Consider the following 21,728-nt stretch of genomic DNA (forward strand, 5'->3'; position numbering starts at 1 on the left):
TAGACTCCAGCCTCCAGCTAGGTCTATCTAATTGACAGATATCAGTACGTAAAAGCACTTGCAGGGAAGCCAGCTGATTTAATAATCAGTAACAGAATTTTTTAAATTGCTAAACTGCTAGCTTTACTTTGGACACTTAGAGCTGCAGAGCAGTTGTGAATTATTTGGATTACCTTTAATCTTTGGTGTATATACTAGTATATGCTTCTGTAAAAAAGATATCGAAAAATATGCAAATACAGGCAGTGTAAGGTTTGGATCCCTGGGACCAAACTATAAAACACTACTGAAAACGTTCCAGAAGATCAGAGCAATTGGCCTTTCCTTACATCTTTAGAACCTTTATGTAAATGTTTCATAATTTACAGAACTGGTATTAGCTGTGTTTTTAAGACTACATAGAAACATTTTGGCGGGGGGGTTTGCCCTTTGGAAAAATGTGCAGATTTAACTTGCTTACCTATGGTTTCGTGAAAGGGTTGGTTTGGTTTTTTGTTTTTGTTTTTGTTTTGTTTTTTGCTTTGTTTTTATAAAGAGATAGGCCTTTAGAACTAGATTCCCTGATGGCCCTGACTTTGACTTCAAGGAATCACTAGAAGTTTCCGTGCTGTTCACAATCATGTTCAGACTGGTTTGGGTTCCTGGGTGTCATCTTTGCTTGTGTAGCTTCATTATTTCTTACTCCCGCATCATCGGGAGCGGCCCTAGGCCACCCTTCTGACCAGGAGGAGGCCCTGAGTCTGAGAGGGCCCTGTGCCACTGTCATGTACACGGCCCTTTTCTAAGACCTCAAAATTATGAGTGACCGTGAGGTTCTCAGTGGTACGTTTTGAGATGGGTGGTGTGAGATAAACACACTAATTTTATTTTATCGTAAGTAAATTATGGAAACATGCCAGAGGTGACTAAAACCAAATGATCGGCTTACTGGGGAGAAAAAAAAAAACTAACACTTACTGTTTCGTGTGGTGTGTGAAATTCATTATTTTCTGCTACAGATCACCACGTGGGTAATGTTTGGGGCCAAGGTGGAAGGCGCATCTGGGTGTCAGCTCTTGTGGGTACCTACGTAGGCTGGCTGCCACCGCACGCGGCTCTCCATCTAAACGCACCAGTGCAAATTCCATCATCGCCAAGACCGTCTTCTAGGATTTCATTGTAAAGTACAAGAATGTACTGTCAGCAATAGGCGTCTGGATGAGGAATGGAGGTTTTTTTTTTTTTCCAGCTTGATTAGGAAAACAGTATGTGTGTGCGTAAGGTGCATAGCTCTGATCGCAACACCGAGTTTTGAAGTTTACGTCTATCTGGAAAGTCAGAGTTCCTCATTTTAATCAAAATGCATGTTACTAACGGAACCATTCAGTTTCCATTGTTTCCTTAAGATTATAAGCTCTCAACCTATCTGAGAAGAAGTGTTTAAATTTCTCTTTCTGGCTTAAGTTGGGGCATCGGAAAAGTAATTGGCAAGTCATTGGCTTCCTCCACGTAGAGCCTGTGCGTGCAGAACAGTGGAGATGGTGCCCTGGAAATGTGGCTGAAATTTCATGAACATGGAACATGAAGCATGCCAGGCCCATCTGTACCAGCCCTTATGAAACAAAAGCACCAATTTTGTCATCGTTGTCTTTTGTTCTCCATAGTGCTATTCATGTGGCTGTTTTATGAATGCCAGAGTCTGGGGGCGCCCATCGACTGTTCGTGCTCAGCTCTCAGGCTCGTCACCCCACCCCACCCCGCACCCTGTTCTTCTAACAAATGGAAACTTCAGTGTTGAATGTTGAGTCATTTTATAAGGTTTTGTGCTAACAGACCAGAGGGCTTTGTTTTTGGATTGCAGATCAAATATGAATGGGGGAGGGGGGGAGGATATGCTTTTAAGCAGAAGGAGCAAATCTACTGCTTATATAAGTCTCAGAATTTATAAACCTGCTATTTGATTATGTTGATGTCAGTTTTTATTATCTTTGTGAATGGGTATTTCCCATCTTAATGCACAGTATTTGCATGTCATGAACCAGACAGTTTAAACATGGCTTCTTTTAATGTTCCTGAATTTCCATTCAAATGATCAGAAGTAATTCTTATTTGAAATCACACTGGGCCAAGTATGATAACCGTAAATCCATTTGAGCTATCATGCTACGAACAGCCCATTAATTGCCAAATCTAAATAACACAATCAGTTATTATATTGTGGAGGTGGAGGTATGTTAGATACTTAAGAGAATGGTTTTTCATATCTAAGCAGGGAAGGATTGGCCATACAATCTCATTTTCAAAAGACAACAATGTGAGACCAGAAAGTAGAGGTGTTTTCCATAGACTAAGCAGTGGTCAGAATCAGCTTGCTCAGCCTGTCCCCAGAGTATCAGCATTATCCTGGAATCAGAGCATTCTCCAACAGGGAAAAGCAGAGAGACGTCTACCCCGAGGGTTCTGAAGCACCTGCTGAGAGCCCTGGGCCCTCTCCGAAAGAGTAGTAGGGAATCGAGTGGCTGCAGACCGCACCGTGGCCCACGGCAGCCAAGCACTGCTCCCTGTCCGTGTGTCTGATACTTGGGAGTTCTGGGGGAAAGCGTCAGTAGTCCTGATACTTACAGCCAACGGAAAGTGCGCCAGCCCCTGGCCGAACCACGGCCTCACTCTGCAGAACAAACAGCCCCCTCCTTCGGCTGAGCCCCTGGAATGGCTGTGTGAAGAATCCGGGTGCTAAGGGCCTCCGTTCTCTGATATTTCCTATTCGTGGTGTTGAATTTAAGGCTGATTTAAAAAAAAAAAAAAAAAAAACAAACAAAAACCTCTCTCTGGACGTACACATTGTCCATGTGAAAGTTTGGGAATCTCCTCTCAGGATTTGGTGGTTTTCCTCACACCCGTTTCTTGCCCTCTTTCCGTGAATGCATCCAGGCTACGTTGGGGCCAAGTAAACTGTTATGGTCGTGGCAGTTTCTTTGTAGGCTGAAAAGGAACAAAGTCTTTTTTTATTAGTAAGGCTATATCCAAAATCCAGGCTAATTTTGAGTATGTGAGTTGGAATATTGGACATTCGGACTCTACATAAATTCAAGAAGTGGGACAATAAAACGCAGTTGAGTAACAGAAAGCTCATTTTAAGAAAGAACCAAGCTCAGGTGGGCTGGCTGAGTTGTGATTTTCGGAATTGGTTGGTTGTTTCTTCGTTGTCCCGGGAAAAGGATGTGTATGTGCTGGGGCGCTCTGTGCTGGCATACTACCTCGCACTACGGTGTCAAAAATAAAAGCAGGAAAGGCAGTGGTGTCTATTCCAGCCGATGGGAGTAACTAGCAAAAGGGAGGCCTAGACAGCAGAAATTACTCAGAACACCTGAGAAAAAAAATCAGGCAAGGCCCGTTCTCAGGGCCTGGATCTTTGAGTGGAGAGGGGTTTCGAACACAAGACGCAGGGCACCTCCGTGGTGGGCAGCTGTTCTCGGCACGTTTCTGTAATGGAGCATTTCCTAGGAGGTATTTTTTTCCCTTCATTCCCTGTTCATGATTTATCTGCTGGACTTCCTGGAATTTCTGGTAAGAATTCCAGATATCCAGTAATACTTTTCAAAGCAGAGTTCCTGCGATTTGATGCCCTGGCACTCTGTCAATGAGGTAGGGCAGCAACTGTTAGATCACCAGGGTAATACAGACGTGCGAGCGCAGTAATCAGATGGACATATAGAAAAGCTGAGACGTACGGTGTCACTCGCTCTCTTCTGCCCTTTGGCAATTCAGCTTTGAGTTTCTTTCAGCCAGCAAATGAGGAATTAATTCAGTACTGCTATGCTGATTGTCTGGCGACTCCCAAGAAAGAGTGGGACAGTTTTGCTCAGAAAAACGCCGCGGACTTTTCACGGTGAACAGAGGTGAAGGTAAACATGAATTTCCGTATTTCAGTGAATGTTACTCCAGGTTTCATGCACCTTCCTTTTGTTTCTATTCGTGAAGTGGCTAATCAGCGTTGTAGTCTGATTTCGGTACGAAACGCCACGTGTTGGGATTCCTAACTCATAGCCATGCGTTCTAAGGGGAAATTGCCGGAATTGTCTGCTCTTTTGGGAACGGAACCGAGGCGGACATATACCCTGATTCGTCTGCAGTGACATCAGGCCTGCGCTCCTGTTGTGGTGTTCTGTCCGTCACCACCCCAGTCACCGTCAACAGTACTCCAGCGCAGGGGAGAAATTGAAGTCCCCTTCGTAATACATCGTCTGGCGGAGACCTTACTCCAGTCTTCGGGTGTCGCTTGCTGGCATTTCACACGCTCCAATCTCCCTCTTCTTCCTTGCCTTCCAAGAGCGCTGGTCTTAACGGTCTGGCCGTCCTGCCTGACTCTGATTCTTCTTCACTCGTCAGTGTCCCCTGGGGCTCTGAACTTCGCTCTCGTCTCAGGCCTCCACGTCCTGCCTGGGTGATTTCACCCCTCCGTGACCTTGGACCGCCACCTGCATTCTGGCAACAGCCAGACACGCAGTTTCCCACCAAGCCCAACCTTTCCCCTGGCCCTCAGCGCGTCGCCAAGAAGAGTTGACCAGACCCATCTTCTTGGTTCTCCCACAGGAATCTGATTCTCAGCTTGGCTTCTAAACTGAGAGCTGCGCTCAGTGAGCTCATGTGGGAATCCTTGACATTTTGTGCCTTCAGAAAATCAACTAGATTGTTTTCATACATTTTTATAATTATGTTTGAAGTGTTTGCTTTGTTTTGAAGTGACGAGGCAAGAGAGCACTTTTGTAAGCACTTATTTGCAAATAAATACTCTTGATCAAATGAATGCAAGTTAAGGACCTTCTGAAAGTCAATTTGAGGTAAATTTGCAGAATTCCCATCACACAGTTCTCCCCAGACTTACATTTTACTCAGAGTGTCTCTTCTGCTCCCAGTCATTAAACACAGTCTGCTGTGGGTGTAAGTTCAGCAGCGTGTGACTGAGAAGAGGAGGAACATGTTTAAATTCTAGAATGTTCAAGGCCACCAGGGCAATGTCACACTGTTATAACCCCGTGGGTGAATGCGTCCTGAGTCGCCACTGTTCAGGCTCAGAGCAGGACTTAGGGTTTTAGGCTCTCCTATTGTTACAGGGAGAAAATGTTTAAATACTTTTTTGATTGGGGGTGCCAGTCGGTTGAGGGTCAGTCGGTTGAGCCGCCAATTCTCTGTGCACTTTTCTAAAGCACTGATCCCATTCAGGAGGGTTCCACCTTCACGACCTGATCACTCGCCAAAGGCCCCACCTCCTAACACTATCACTCATCCCCTTTGGGGATCAGGATTTTCACACGTGAATTTGGGAGGACACAAATGTCCGGCCTATAGGACATGGCTCCATACTTCATCCTCCCCGCCCCCCACCCTCCCGCTGACGCCTCGTAACTCAGGGGCCAGGGTGACGCGCACCATGTCTGTACCCACTGTGGAGCCCTTTCCTTGCATGCCCTGCTGAAGGCTGGCGGCCTCCTGTGTTACCCGGGCTATGGACTGGAACGGCATTCTAGGAGTGGAAGGTGTTTCCTCCAGAATCCAGACAGGCCTACCAGGCCCTCCGCTTCCTTCTTTGTGGTGGGAGACGCGAGACGGGCCCTGTGTTTTCCCTGCGGAGGAGACCTCTCAGCCCCTGCACACTGAGGTGGCAGGCCCTGACTCCGTAGGGCCTGTCTTCCTTCTGTGGACCACGTGTGGCCTGCTGAGGCCTCCAGCATGCCAGCCACTTGGCACTTGTCCATTCCGTTCAGTATGGTGTCACTGATGTCATGGATTTGTGTGATGTCCTGTGGAATGTCAAGACAGTCCAGCCTCTTCGGACTCTATTGTAGCAGCAGGTGGGAGAGTTCGCACAGCCTTGAGATAAGCTGTAAAGGATCTTGTGGCCATTCCCGTGCAACTGCAGACCATTTCTGGTTCTCGTTTCTAATCAGAATGGAAAAGAAGCATTCATCAGGTCAGCGGCCACATTCCATGATCCTGGGGCCATTTAACCAATTCTGAGGACATTCAGCACAATACCTGTGGTCAGAGCCAGCGGCTGGTTGAGGACAGTAACTCTCCAGCACCCCTCTGGGTTCTGTCGAGCCAGTCTGGTGAACTGAATGGAGATATGAGAGGAACCACGACTTAGTGTCCCATAAGCCTCTGATGATGGCACTGATCTCGGCCACACTCCTCGGAATGCTGTACTATTTCTTAGCCACCTTTTTGGGTGGGCAAGTTTACCATCCGGCCTTCCCCATTCTGATTGCCCTCGTTCCACAGACCAACAACCCATTTCAGGGTTAACCCAGCGCCACACATCTTACCCCGCGTGTACGCTTACGCACAGAGGAAGTGGGCATGGCTCTGTCTGTGGAGCCCACGAGCCCACTGAAAGCTGGATGTTGGCCAGGACACCCTCTGCAACCAGTCCACATAAGCACCCAGTGTTACAGGGAAGGTACAAGGTCCCAGGGTCCCAGGGTCCCTGTCAACTCCAAGCCCTTGTGTGGTAATCCATTCGCCTTCCCCGGGGTCTGAAGCGTGGTCAGGACTCCCGAGTCCACGCAGGAGAGGCCCTCTGGATCTCCCAGTTACCTCGAGGCGTCTTCCAGGCCTTCGGTCTCATGGTATCCGTCCACATGGTGAGATCAGGACCCCGTAGAGTACCTGGCCACCCCTCTGGCTGGGTAAGCGTTGCTGCAGCCACATCTCTCGTATGCCTAGATCATGGCACCATCAACTATGTTCCCTTCCACTGGGACATCATCCCAGCCTCCAACTAGACCGTCACCCTGTGCCGAGGCCCACGTGCCACCTGTTTCCCACGAGGCACCCTGTTCTCCTGTGACGCAGCGAGCAGGCCCCAGGTCCTTGGCTTACTGCCCGCTTTCTCCGGCCACGCTCAGAGCCACGTGGGCTGCCCAGGTCCTCCAAGAAGAGGATTAGACTCACAAGAGACTCATGGAGGGCGGCACTCGCAAATGAAAAGGGGAAGAGGCGGGGCCTGGGAGAGAGCCGAGGCACCCCTGCGCAGGAAGGAGAGGGGGGAGGGGGGCAGAGCGGACAGGCTTGCGAACTGCAGTGCCCAGAACCAGGGTCACCCAGCAGGATGGGCCTGTCTCACCGTCCCCCTGCACTCAGCCATCGCCGGAGGCTTCCTGGGGGAAGCGGGGGTGGGGGGCGGGCGTGCTCTGTCACCTGTGCTTCCTGCGGCAGGGCGTCTGAGCACTGGGCTTCACCACCACTTCACTGCCTTTCTGAATGACCTGTAACCCCTTCTGGATTCTCTGGGTTTTGTTCATCAAGACTTCATTGTCAGGTGGTAAGACCTACAGTTGCAAACAGAAGCAAAGGTACGGAGAGGTGGGTGTTATCTCAGGAGCCTGGACAGACTCATAAGCAAGGTCACGTCTGGTTTGCCGCGGGGGGGGAGCTGAGAAGCACCTGTTTCAGAGCGGGAGCCAGAGGTGGGGTCCTGGAGTTAGAACGAAGCCCAGTGCTCTGGCGGGGCTGTTGTGTAGCATGTCCTGGCCATACTTGTCAGATTCCTGGAAATGTGTCAGTCCCCGGGACCGTCTGTTTTGATAGGTCCGTGAATATTCAGCAGGTTTGCTGCCCCCAGCGTCAGTAGATCTAGAATCTGAATCTAAGTGATTAGCAAGGACGGTGGAGGCCCTGGTTGGAGTCCTCTCCGTAGCATCCCCCGAAAGCGGCCACCCCGCCGTTTCTCATGGGGGGCTCATTACTCAGTCTCGTGTTCAGTTTTGAATCCGTGTTATTGAGGCAAAGTTGACTTCCTGTAGCTTCTGTCTGTTGCCCCCAGGTTTGCCCTCTAAAGACATTCCTCTGCCATTCGAAGGCTTAAACCTTTATGAGTTTTCAAGTCCCCTAATTTTTTGTGTTTCTCTTTTCTGTATTCAAGCCTAATTGTCAATGTTTTTCTTAAAATGTGGAGTGCAGACCTACACGTGGTTCCCCAAGTGCAGCCTGACCCGTATGCCCTCTCACTGTCCCCTTTCCTTTCTGACCCTGTACTCGCGTTACTGCGGCCACAGCCCTGCGTTGACCCTGCAGACAGCTACAACTCAGTTCTTTTCTCCCTTTGAGAATTTTTTTACTCCTGCGGCAGGGCATCTGAGCGTCTGAGCGGCGGGCTTCACCACTTCACTGCCTTTGTCTACGTTAAATGTAACTTTATTAGATGTAAAATGTGCTTCACAAATCCTTAGTCATACAAGATCATTCTGCATATCTACATACATTCGTTGTATTACATACCGGTTTCAGATTGGATGACCTCAACTGTGATGCATTTTACTTAAATAATAATAAGGCCTAAACACTCATTGAGCCCTTACTATGTGTGAGGCATAGAGCTAAGCATTTTACATGGACTGTCTCACTTTTCAAAACGATCATTCATACCATCCCCGTTCTATAGGCTAAGGTTCTGAGAGATAAGGAGTTGAGATAATTGTCTAGAACGATGGAAGGTCTGAGATCTTGCAGACTGGCAAGCTCCCCCTCCAAGGTGATGGATGCTAGCAGAAGACACAGGGTTCCTGGATCAGAAGCAAAGGACATCATTCCTTACAGCAGGAGCGGGAACCGGGGTTACTCTGCTCCCCAGATCCCAACTCCCACAGGTGACGTGGCACCTACACACAGTGAGATGTAAGGAACGGAGCCTCAGGAGAAGAGTCTGGATCTGGGGAGCCCAGATCTTTTATTGTGAGCAGTGAGCTGGCCAGTCTCTTTCCCCAGAGGGATACTTGTTTCTGTCATACTGGACAGTAAATAAATCTGACCTTTGCTCTAGAAACGGACACAGTACCTGTCTCCCAAGGCCGCTTGCTCCAGAAACATCCTTGAAAAGATGATGTAGAATAAAGGCAGCACCTCTTGCATACGAGATGTGCAGAAACACAGAGATGCACAGAGAGGTGTCTTCCAAATCATAGGAACAGCATCCAGTCACACTGGCTCCATGGCTCTGCTCTTTGTGCTTATTGGAAGGGATTCAAGATTCCCCTTTATCCTCTAATAAACGTTAGCATAAGGGGAGGTTCTCACCCTCATTTTAAAGCAGTATGTATGAAGGCCTGCTACAGGCCGTGCATTGGAGATGCCGCACCAGGTCCTACACTCTAGGGAGCTCTCAGTCTAGTGGAAAGGGTGAGCATGTTTATGAATAATTATAATTCAGTGTGTCAGAGGTATATACAAAGGGCAGGTAGAGTATCCACTTGGTTTCTCTGTAAGACCTGAAGGGACTTTCGAATTAAAGAAATGTACAATTAAAAATACGTAAGTACCTAATTTCCTATGGGCGAGTGTTCATATGGTTGCCTTAGAGCCTACATATTTCTGTCACGTTTACTGAGAAACTACTTTCTAGGTCATAAATGTGACAAACCACAGACGTGTTCAGGTGCCTCTTGCTGTGTCCACGTAGAGAACCTGCAGATTCTACAAGTGGTCATGCTACCGACCTTCACGGTGGCCTTTATTCTTGAGTCCAGTGCAAAGCGAAATAGACCTTGCCTTGCTGTTCCACTCACTGGTCGGTCCTCAGGACCATCAGTGGTGTGATGTCATTTTCCGTCATGATCCCTCTTAATGAGGTTCAGGAATCACATCAGAGCCACGTGAACAGCAAAGGAGATCTTATTCTAGGCTCTAGGGAAAAGAAACAAACTGACGTGGAGCGTAAACTCTGAACCTTGGGGTCTTTAAAGCAGTTACAGTTTTCGAAATATCCTACCCCCTGAAGACTTTATTTAGTAGCCATTAAAGAATTAACAAGTGTTGCTCTCAAGCACTGGGTCTCCAGACTTCTGTTCCAGCCAAGTGGCACTAGTCTGGATCCACTAGCAGACAAGACCCCTGAAGAGCGGAGACCATCCTAACTTGATATCCGCACCACCAGCCCTGTCTTTCACGGACTCTCGCACCAGACAGGCGCTTGGTAAAGACCTCTGCCAAGGAGCGTGCTGATGATGAGCAGAACGCAAACAGAAAAGCGAGCTGGCTAGAACAGTGTAGACTGTGCTTGTAAATGTGTATGTGTTTGTGCAAGTGTTTGTACACAAATGTGTGTGTGTGCGTGTACATGTGGGTTTCAAGAAAAGAGGAAAATTTGACATTGACAGGGCATGTCAATTTTTTTTAATTGCAGAAAGTACTGAGCTGACTATGCGATGTAAGGTAGTTAACTTATCTGGTGCCATTAATGGTATAGGAGTTGTGCAATCGTTCTTTTTTTATTTTTGTTTTTTTTTTAAGTTTACTTATTTATTTTGAGAGAGAGACAGAGTGCACACAGGGAAGGGGCAGAGAGAGAGGGAGAGAGAATCCCAAGCAAGCTCCGTGCTTTCAGCGCTGAGCCCAATGGGGCTGAAGGGAATCCTACAAACCTGAGATCATGACCTGAGCTGAGATCAAGAGTCGGACGCTTAACTGACTGAGCCACCCAGGTGCCCCTGTGCATTCTTTCTTGATCAGTTGCCTCCTCGAGTATCAAGATGGGGCATTTGTTGATCCACAGAAAAGCTACTGAAGGAAGCAAGGAAGACACTCCCCTCTTCCTACGCGGAGCTCAGAGAGCCTGCTTCTGCTCCTTCTGTGTCCCTTGAAGCCCCACCAGTGCCAGGCACGTAGCTCTGTTTTCTGTGATTGTGACCTTGGGCAATTCCAGGGCAAAAGGCAGCCCCCTAAAACACATTCTAAGTTCTTTCCCAAGCTTTGTTGAAGGTTATTTCAGGCAGGCAAATGGCTGTATGTCCATATGAACACTGGGCATGACTTTAATGTCACCGTGTTTCTTGTGGGAATTCCTGAGTTTTTATTACATGTGGCATTAATGAATTTCTAGCATGTCAAAGTCACCATTCCCCATGCAAAGCCTTTTGGGGAGTTCCCACATGGTGTGTGTCTGTTACTTAACACGGCAATATGACTTTGTCCTGATTTTCTCATATGTGCATCGTGTTGTGTGATACCTGCATGTGGCTGTCGATGGCTCCTAACAGGTGCTGGCTGTTACACGAGCCCATCCCTCCAAGAGCAACGTCAGACTCTTTTTAAACAGTGTTTCAACAGAAAGGCAAAATAGTGCTGCCCAAGTAGCAATAAACTCCTTCCGGAACTAATGATAATTTTAGAGCGATTGTTTTCAGGCTTCCACCCTGATGCAAACCATGTAGCCATGTGAGACACTGTGCGTAGCTTTGTACCCTGACTGCACCTGTCACCAGACATTGTGCCCATTTCTCAGCTCGCGCTGTGGACATCTGCGCGAGGACGTTACACACGGTGCGTGTCGCTGCTCAGACGTAATGGCACAGTGTTGCCTCTAGACACACACATACGCCAGCCACGCGTCCCACCCTTTCCGGTGACAGGAGCCACACATCCCCTCACGTGTCATCAGACCCTGAAAGGATCCCCTCCCAACTCTCCCTGCCCCTCGGAAAGCCGGCCCGGCGTGCGGAAGGAAGGGAAAGCCGCCGAGCCTCCCCGTCTCCATCTCACACACCTGAGGTGTCGGTCGCTGCATTTCACTCAACATTTTAATTTGCACGTTTTTTATTCTGTCCATTTTCGAGCAAGGGTTCAAGCCTCACAATGTGTCTTTTGTTGGGTATCTTTTTAATCAGTCTGAAACTTTATTATGCAGGCATCGGGTACCGTGCAAGTTCAACATAGGAGTTTAACTTAGGGATTTAGGAAGGTGTTCAGCCAGAATGAAGGTTGTCCTAGTCACTGGCCAAAAAGAAAGCGTGTTTCTGTTTTCCACCGTGACCGTGGCAGTGTCCGCACCCCTCCCCCGGCCCTGCCGCTGCCACTGCTCTGTCCTCGTGTTCCGAGAGGACAGGGTGCCGGACCCGCCCCAGACCAGGACCCGCTGCCACGTGCTGTCCCGGAGCCAGCGGTCATGACCGCTGCTCGCTCTGGCTTCCCCAGAGCGAATCCGGGCACTGCCTCCGCCTCCTCTGCTGGTCCTGGAAGTGGCCTGAGCACACTGGTCTGACCCTCTGTGCCGGAGCGGCCTCGGCATCTTGGGATGTCATCCTCGGGAAGAGGTCGGGCCTCACTGTGTTGCCACCACAAAACATTCAGGGTCCCCTCACCCACACAAGTCGGCTTAACAGGAAGATAGCAGTGATGTGCCCAGAACAGATGACTCATTTTAATATGTGGAGAAGCAATCCGCGTTGTTTTAAGTGCGTACCAGCAGCTGCTGTCATTCGGCTGCGAGCAGATGTTAGACCTCCAAAAGCTTTGCTGATAATTAAAATACTAACAGTGAGCGTTTTGCCCCAGCTGCAGGTTCTGTTTACTGTAAATTTGATTTTAATGGTGCCTCTGTGCTGTTACTGAGGAGCGGTTTGCTTTTTACCTCCACACAAAAGTGTCTGCAATGAAGACAGATGTCTGTTTCCTCTCATTTCCTCGGGAAAGAAACCTCGGGAAGGTACTGTAACATACAGGGAATCTGAACATGCCTACAAAAACGAATGGGATCTTTTTATAGGATTTGCCCAAAAAACAAAACGGCACAAGTTTATTTAATCTGCCTTGTTAGCCCTTTAAAGCCACCTTGTAAGAGAAACACCCCACTACCAACACTGGCTGGCTTCCTATTTGCGCGAGTTCACCTTTTAAAACGTGCGTGGTGCGTACACCTTTGAAAAACAGGCGTTGTCTCCTCACGTTGTGTTCACCACACTGGGAGTTTCATTACGCTGTCCAGGGACAGTAGGAAAAGGTCGTCGGGCTCCCTAATTTCCTGATGCCTGACGCAGGAAGGAATGTCAGCACTAGAGTGAGTGGGACAGAGGAGGGGGCCTTACAGCAGGCGGACCGGCTGCCGCTCACGCGGGGTCTGTAAGGTCGAGAACGCTGCGGGCCTGGCATCCCACTGCTCCGGTCACTCCTCGAATGCATCAGCCGGTGCCACCAATGCTGAGCAGACCCCGTGCAGAGAGCGGGAGGAGGGCTGGGTCCCCCGGGGCCTCCCAGGGGAGCACACGCCCGGAGGACAGGAGAGAAGGCCTCCAAGACGGAGACCCCTCACGGTGGCCACGGACTGACCTCGAGATCCCCAAATATGTGCAAAATGCCAAAGGCACTTTGTGCTGATCCCTACAGAGCTGCCCCTCCCCCTCGCCTTGCTCCACACAGGGCCGAAGACATTTGAGCACTTTCTGCTAGTAAATCACCGGCAGTTTTTAAGAAGCGCTCTTCATGGGTAAATGGCAAGATCAGAGCACTTTACAGTTTAACTCTAGAATCCCATTCCATCACCCTTGTGAAGCATGATGACACCATTTCTGTCACATGAGTCAAATTTCCAAAGTTCTATGGCTGTCACAGGCCATCTATCAACACGGCCCTCAGGCCTCTGCCTTTGCAGCTGAGAACCAGTTAACCACACCCGCCCTTCACGTCCCTCCCCAAAACGCCTGTCAGGATAACCTTAAACCCCGGTCTTGTCTTCCCGCGTGAGATTTGTGTGCATGGCTCCCATTGGGTCTTCATGCACGGAAATGATGATAGATACCTAAGAGTCTGATATGATACAAAATTTCTTAGGGTTGGTGACTTTAGAGGTAAAATATTGTCTTTTATTCTTTGTCACTCTTCAGTGCCCATAGAAATGTCTAGGCCCGTGGAGACTGTTCACAGTAAAGTTAGAAACCTGGCCAGTCATGTATTTCTAACTTGAGATAAAATTTATTCTTAGTTTTTTCTGAGTATCTTAGAATTTCTTTCAGGGGTCATATATGATTATCTCTGATCACTACCAATCACAGATGTAGTGCTAATGATAATCGAGAAAGAAGGACTACAACTTTTGTCACCTAAGTCTGTCCTGGCTTGCCGGGAGTGTTCCCTCTGTTCCCTCAGAAAAAAATGCAGGGTGTATCTTGTAAAATTGTGTATTTGAACTTCTGTCAGGCCAGTTCACGGAAGCTTAGGTTTCAGAATGACCAAAACAGGTGCGTGCTCTGAAATTCACGCCACCGTGTAGCGGTCATTTTTAACAAGCATGCCGGAGAGTGAAGATAGTTGTAATTTTGTGTCTCCGGTTACTTAAATCTTTCTGATTTGTGTGCGAATTTGATTAACACTGACCAGAATGCCTTTCTAACCCTGGAAAATACTGGTCAGAAGGTGTTGACCGTCTTTTGTTCTCTCAAAAACAAGCAAACAAACAAACAAAATTGATGGTGACATTGTCATTCCGGTATGGGGTTGGTTGTCAGGCTGAGCGGTTACCGTTTCCCCGTGAGGTTACAAACCAGGTCAGGAGTGTTTCTCAGACCCCTTGGTTGGAGTTTTCCTTCAGGGACGTGAAGCAGCACAAAGCGTTCGGTGTGGGGAGCGCCCCCCTGATATGTGTGGTGTTCACGTTGAGAGTGAACTTCTTCACCCCCGGGCTTCGGTGGGAGCCCTCTTGTTGACATCCCGCAGCAGCCGGACCGGTAATTATTTGGCCAAAGCATGACTACGCCATAGAGCAATTATTGATATTGCTTTGACTGGCTGTGCTGTTGTAGGAATAATTTATCCCCCGCTTCAAAATTTCCACAAGGTTATATTGCGTTGAATTTTAATTTGTCATCTTTTCTGCTCTCACTTGAAAAACTTATAAGCTTTTGTGACATTAAAATATGGTTCTAATTTATTAGCATAATCTGTTAATATTGTTTCATTTTAATAGACATTAAGTATGATTTCTTAACGCTCTTGTTAAAATTACATCTTAAAATTGAAGTCAAGAAAAATTATATGTGGCTTAAGGATCCCAGTGTCACGTGTGCCCCAAATTTTTATATGAAAATATTCCCTCTTTAATCGCATCGTATCTGAGGTGCTTCAGCTATGACGAGGAGCCGCCCGAGCATTTTCGAGCCTAGCACCCTTCCAAAATACGAAATCTGCACCGCGCACAGTGGGAGAGCCTCTCCCTCTGCTAGGGTGCCCCCCCCCCCACCCGGTTCACGAATCACCTAACGAAGGCTGCGAGATCCTTAAGAAAATAATAGAAATCACACCGAGGGACACACAGCATCTGGCGTAACCGAGCACCATACAGACACAAGTGCTCCCGGTAGCACGCGGGGCTCCCACAGGATATTAGCACGAGCTTCCCCGGCACGCCGGGCGCCTCACCCCACACGGGTCCCTTTCATGTCGTCTTTATCTGCTACGCGATGCATGAAATCTGCTTTCGGTTTTAGAACGGCTGGCCACCTTTGACCCCTTTCGTGGAGACACAATGTGACCTTTCTATTGTCATCGGCTTTCATTCTCCTGAAAATTCTATGAATTTTTATTACAAGTTTTTTTTCAACCACGCCGAGGCTTCTACAAATGACTTGCGGCAGAGGAGATGAAGTTGTTGGACTGGCGTTAGGCAAGTTTTACAGCCGGCGTGCGTGCCGCTGAGCAGCCCGGGCCTGTGTCCTGCAATGTCACACGCCAGTAACTGCTGAGCCTACTATTGGATAAATACATCATTTTATGGAACATTGATTGTTCTATAAACCCAATGGAGTATTATGCTCTATGATCAAACCATTTAGATTGTGTGTAGAGCACAGAAAATGCCATATTCAGGATGGTACTAAAAGTGCCATTTGTGTATTTTATGGATGTCATTACAGGGGAAACTTCTCTCTGTAGGCCCTGTTTACTGCAAAATTTTTTAGTCTGTAATGACATTTTTCATTCACAACGTATGCCTTCAAGAGAGGGGGCCCTTGTTTTATTTGTTTCATTCGAGTTTACTGCACAAATTCTGTACATTTTAATTAAATGTAAGCTTAACAAAAGCATAAGGTATTTATTCTGTGGGAAAGCGCGATGACAGTAACAAAAGAATAACACGCACACGAAAAGGACACAGTCAGGTGCTCAGCCCTATTTGTAGCTGCCCAGAAGCCCCCAGCCCGCAGAACAGAGCCATCAGCATGGTTTGGGGGGCGGGGGGTGGGGGTGAGTGTCTACGACTTAACCCCTCCACGCCTGCACTCCAGGTCTGTGGCTTTCAACTCCGAAGATGTTCTCTTCAGGGAGGACAGATAAGAAGGAACCGTCTCTCTCAACCGTCTTCTGGAGAAAGTGAGCCTAATCCGGAATCACTTCCCTGGAAACGAATCCTCAGCTCTCGCCCCCAAAAGAACCCTTCTCATTTCAGCCAAGTTGTAAACTTTCAACGCGTTTAACTATGAGAGGGGAGTATAATATCTCTGTAGTCACGAAAACAAATGAGCAGTAAGGTGAGATTGTTTTTTAACGTTTTATTTATTTTTGAGAGAGAGAGAGAGAGAGACACAGAGTGTGGGTGGGGGAGGGGCAGAAAGAGAGGGAGACACAGAATCTGAAACAGGATCCGGGCTCTGAGCTGTCCCCGACGCGGGGCTCGAACTCAGGAATGGCGAGATCGTGACCTAGGCCAAAGTCGGACGCTTAACCGACTGAGCCACCCAAGGCATATCCCGTAAGTTGAGATTTTTCATAAGCAGTCAGGAGGCTGCGTTTTAACTTCATTTGCCCCTTCTGCACAGAGAGATTTGTGGTCCTCTCACAGACGGGTCCAGAAAGGCTCCATCAGATGCATGGCTTGATTAGCTACAATTATCACACGGAAATCCAACATAGCCTTTGAAAGACGTGAAGCGTAGCGCAAATATGATGCTGGGCGTCCGTGCTCTGTTAACGATTTGTGCACTTCTGGACCTATACCGGTGACTAAGCAGTTAAGGATAAGCCCGTACAGAGTTCCTGTTTTCCAAATACCATATCCACTTGGCCATTTGCATTGGTGAGCTTTACGGTTCGTATTTACTCGAAAGAGCTCAAAAATTAAAGTTGATGTGCCCAGTAAATTCTTGGTCATAGCCCAGTTAGAATTTAAAGTTACAGTAGAGATTCACATTAGTTTAAATGACACTTGAACTTCTACATAGCTCCACATTAATTCATTATGGGCGAAATGGAAGAATCTTCAGTGGGTGAATCTTTTTCAATCTGATTGAGGCTGTTACATTTTATAGGTGCTATTTTTCAAGGCAGTACTGACAGCACTCGAAGTTATTAAATTGCTGAATCAAAAGATGGGCCTGTACTCGCATTTATGAACTGATGGAGTGGCTGGGCTCGCGCCGAGCGGAGGTTAAGATGTTGGAGGTGCCCTGCTCCATCACACGCCGTCGTGACAGCAGTATTTACCCATGTAGTTTACTTTAATGGTCTGGAAGTGGCTTCACCCACCTCTGGATTCAAATAAATTCCGTAAGTAGTTCAGAATAGCGTAATTACCAGCGCTGCAAGGGATTCAGAGGGTAACGCTGCACCCAGGAGGGCTTCTGTCCGGCCGCAGACCGGAGGAGGAGGCCCCAGCGCTCTTCCTTTCGCAGGCGCCGGGCCACCAGGCCACCGGAGCCTCCGTGTCTCCCACCTGCCAGGGTCTCTCCTGCCCTCGACACCGAGGCAGTATGCCCTCTTCTGCAATGACGTGGGGTTGGTTTGAAGGGTGCCTTCTTTATTTTTGTGTCCACATTTCTTCATGTCTTTTTGTTTTCATTTAGTTTCCCAAACTCTAAGTTAAACTGGAAAGGACCTTGAACTTAGGGAGTGGACAGAAACCAGCACATCAAGTTCAGGGTGTAATGATGGCAGAACGGACAGAAACAAACAGGATCAAGTTCAGGGTGTCATGAGGGCAAGCAAGCCCCAGGTGGAGGGGTGGAGGGAGGGAGAAATTGGGAGCATGTGCACCGGAGACCAGGGGTCCCAGAGGAAGGCGCCCCCAGCAGGCTGGTGGTATCCCCAGTGTAGACTCCTGCAGGCATGTGAGTGCGAGCAGGGGGTCCTGTGGGGTGCCCTGTCCTTGCGTTCTGCTGCAGACCAAGCCTCCCGACCTCTTTGGAGAGAGATTCTAGGGAGATTCGAAGTTCAGAAGATAAACCGAGACGAGGTCAAGTACACACCAGGGCTCAGCACCCTCCTTCTAGGACCCGTGCGGTTTCACCTGCTCTCGTGCCTGCCCCCAGACTACAGCCTTCCCAGGGCTGTGCTTTCCTTGTATAAAGCAGAGGTGCAGGGGGGGTGCAGGATGGAGGGACATCGCAGCAGGCACGTCCCTGGGCGGGGCAGCTGGGTTGATTCCCTTAAACCCTGCAGAGGCTCACATGACCTCTGCAAAGTCTTCAGAGCTCCGAGGGCTGGGAGTCCCCAGTGTGGAGACCACCACTGCCACAGGGCACCTGCCCCGGGGCACCTGCCCCTGAGCACCAGGCAGTTGGCACTTGGGAGGTGCTTGCTCACAGAGGCGGGTTAAGGAGCAAGCTCCCTGCTCTGGGTTCTCCCCTTTCCTCGGAGGGTAAACAGGACACCTGATACACTTTGGTTAGGGCATTTAGCTAGAACCATTGGTGTTTTGGACCCTCCCCGGGAAAGTTCAGTTGACCTTTAAGATGTGATGGCATGGCTTTCACCTGGCTGGTGACAGCTTGGCCAGGCCTGGTCCGCCCATGGCTGCACGGCCAGCCCGGGGCCGCACCCCCTGGTCAGGGTGTAACGTAACCCGAGAGAGTAAGAGGGAGGTTCTGCTCCTGGAGATCATCCCACTTGACGCCACGAGGCTTTCCCTGACCCAAGAGTCTGTGATTCCATAATCGCTCTAAGATTCATGCTTTAGAGCGCATCCTCAGAGGCAGAAAACACAAGGTGACAGAAAACCGACCCCACGAACTCGCGGTACGGTGAGCTTCGTTCCAGTTGGTTCCCTGCCCACACGATCAAGTGCCACCAGGAGACCCTTGCCCTCCCTCCGGCCTGCCAGGTGACAGGGGTTGCAGTGGTATGAATTGCCCTGACCTCTGACTGTCGAACAGGGGGGCATAGACCACCCAGACGTCACAGCACTGTATATGGAATGGGCCAGGAGTTTGCATTCAGAGCTTAGCGTGGGGTTCCAAATCCAGGACTGTCGCCTGCAGTCTGCATGTGAGCTCAGTGTGCCCTCGCGGTAAATGTGATTGAAGGGCTTCTGTGGATCGTGCCTGAGATACTGTGCCTCCTAGAGACGGGCCTTGTCTGGGGTCTGTGCTCAGAGTGGACTCTGTGTTGAAAGAAATGCTTTCTTACGGAAGTGCACCAACATGTTAAACAAAACTCTTATTTTTGAGGGATGCTAGCAATACATAATCGTAACAGTTTGTAATCATTTTCTTTCCTTTGGTGAGGATAAAGCGTTCTTTTTAAAAATGACCTACAGGGGCGTCTGGGTGGCTCAGTCGGTTGACGGTCCGACTTGGGCTCAGGTCATGATCTCATGATTCATGAGTTCAAGCCCCACATCGGGACTCTGTGCTGACAGCTCAGAGCCTGGAGCCTGCTTCCGATTCTGTGTCTCCCTCTCTCTCTGTCCCTCTCCTCGCTTGCTCGCTCGCTCTCTCTCTCAAAAGTAAAATAAAACATCAAAAACAATTTTTTAATTACCTACAATAAAGACAGTAAGATGAAATCCTTTAAAACTGTGGTGGCCATTGGAAATCCTCATTGATTGGTTATCACCTAGGGGGGAAGGAGGCAATAATAAGAACACGGGTCTTTTCCCTGTTTTGATGGAAAGAAATCAGTTTTCAGTCGTGTTTCATCCTGTCCAGCGTCGGCCTGCGTCGGAGCTGACGCTGGGGGGATGGGTGTCCATGCCTGCGTCCCGGGCCCTCCTCACGTCTGTTCGTAAACTTACGAAAAGACTTGCCTTTGGGTCAGAATACACTGCCACTCTTTACTGTCCTTCACTGCCCACCAGTGACTGAATGTCTCGTTCCAAGTGACAGTAATCGAGGGGGGTGGTTGTAGCCACACTCCTGCCCTGGGAACAGGAAAAGCAAATGCTGGCTGATGAGAGTTGTTATTTGGACAGTCGAACCAGGAGGACAGAAAAATGCCTGTTCCCGTCGCACACCCGTGGCCGAGCCATCAGAGTCCGTGCACACGGCCGGCCCTGGAGGCCCCTGGCTCACCGTGGTGTTTCTGCCGAGGGGTTAAAGCTTCTGCACAACCGTTGTCTTACTTGTAAGCCTAACAGTCGTGTTTCGAGGCTCTAACTGGTCCCTGTCTCCCATAGGCATTGTTTCCAAGTCCTACGAATGCCGTCTGAAGGGCCAAGGAGCCACGTTCGTGGAGACAGACAGCCCGTTCACCGCGGCCGCTCTGGCGGCCGCGTCCCCCGTCAAGGAGCGGCCCCGTAGGGACAGCACGAGGCGGGCGGCGGCCGAGCAGGTGATCGTCATCCAGGGCTACGGCGGGGAGTTCGCGCTCGACGCCTCCGTGGAGGAGACCGCCGCGGCCACGCTGCAGACACTGGCGCTGGCCGGCCAGGTGGCCCGGGTGGTGCACATCACAGAAGACGGGCAGGTGATCGCGGCGAGTCAGAGTGGCGCCCACGGGGGCGCTGTGGCCCCCGGGCCGGTCCTGCCCGAGCAGTTGGCGGACGGGGCCACCCAGGTGGTGGTCGTGGGGGGCTCACTGGACGGCCACGGCGCGGACGGGCCCCTCAGCCCGGAAGGCGCTGTGATACAGCAGGTGACCAAGCAGGAGATCTTAGACCTCGCCGAGGCCGGAGTCCCCCCGCCCGACGCGGCCTCGGCCTTGGACGCCCTGCTGTGTGCGGTCACCGAGCTGGGAGGGGCGGAAGGCCGGGTCGGGCCCGACGAGAAAGGCAGGTCAGGCCACAAGGACGTGCTGGTCCAGCTGCCCGGTCAGGAGGCGCCCCCCGCCACCACCCAGCCTGAGGCCCCCGAGATCCACATGTTTCAGGACGTGCGGGAGGGCGCGGCCCCCGGGGAGCCTGTGGAGGTGCTGACCCAGGTCGTGCGGCCCCCGGCCCTCACCGCCTCGCAGGAGCGCGCGCAGGTGGCCTTCAAGAAGGTGGTGCAGGGCGTGCTCCAGTTCGCCGTGTGCGACTCGGCCACGGCCGGCCAGCTCATGAAGGAGGGCGTCACACAGCTCATCGTGAACGAGGAGGGCACCGTGCACATGCTGGCCCGGGAGGGCTCCCAGATCATCATGCAGGAGGCCGAGGCGCACGGCCCGCGCGTGGACCTGGCCGAGCCCGACGGCGAGATCTCGCAGATCATCGTGACGGAAGAGCTGGTCCAGGCCATGGTCCAGGAGTCGGGCGGCTTTCCCGAGGGCGCCACTCACTACATCGTGACGGAGCTGCCCCCCGGGGTGCCGGAGGAGGCGGGCGTGTACTCACACACCCTGATCGAGGCGGCCGACTCGCAGGGGATCCTGCAGGCCGGCGCCGCGCTCAGCGCCGAGGCCTTGGGCCCAAATGGAACCCAGCAGCTGACGAGTATGGTCATTTACACCCAGGATGGGTCCCCGGCAGCGACTGTCATTCAGGGCCAAAGAGAGAGTAACGAACTCCAAGAAGCGTGAGGCGCGCGCGGCCCGGGACAGGTTGGGGAGGTCCGGGTGGACGAGGGCGGACGAGGGCGGTCCGGCACCCGGGGCACGGTGTCCCCTGGACTTCATTCACAGGGCCTCTGGGACGGTGACGTGGTGCTCCCGGGGCCGCCCGCCCACTTTCTGGGCGGCTTGGCACCAGCTGCGGGGGGCGTGCACGGGGTGCGGGGGCCGCCACCGCTGGGAAGGCCCCAGGTGGGACGGGGTGCCGCGGGGCAGACCCCCAGGCCAGCCAGCCTGTCTCCTGCTGG

At 50.6% G+C, this 21,728-nt stretch overlaps 1 protein-coding gene across 1 annotated transcript in view; it reads left to right on the top strand.

Moving 5' to 3' along the window:
- Nucleotides 1-21,483, top strand: part of ZNF407 (zinc finger protein 407) — a 447,376-nt gene extending 425,893 nt beyond the window's left edge. Inside the window, exon 9 of the mRNA XM_027069185.2 lies at nt 20,132-21,483. Within this exon, the coding sequence (XP_026924986.1) occupies nt 20,132-21,450 (1,319 nt within the window). The 3' untranslated portion in view covers nt 21,451-21,483. The remainder of the gene's footprint in view (nt 1-20,131) is intronic.
- The last annotated feature ends 245 nt before the right edge of the window (nt 21,484-21,728 follow it).

Source organism: Acinonyx jubatus, chromosome D3 (genome assembly GCF_027475565.1).
Source record: "Acinonyx jubatus isolate Ajub_Pintada_27869175 chromosome D3, VMU_Ajub_asm_v1.0, whole genome shotgun sequence".
Lineage (NCBI taxonomy): Eukaryota > Metazoa > Chordata > Mammalia > Carnivora > Felidae > Acinonyx > Acinonyx jubatus.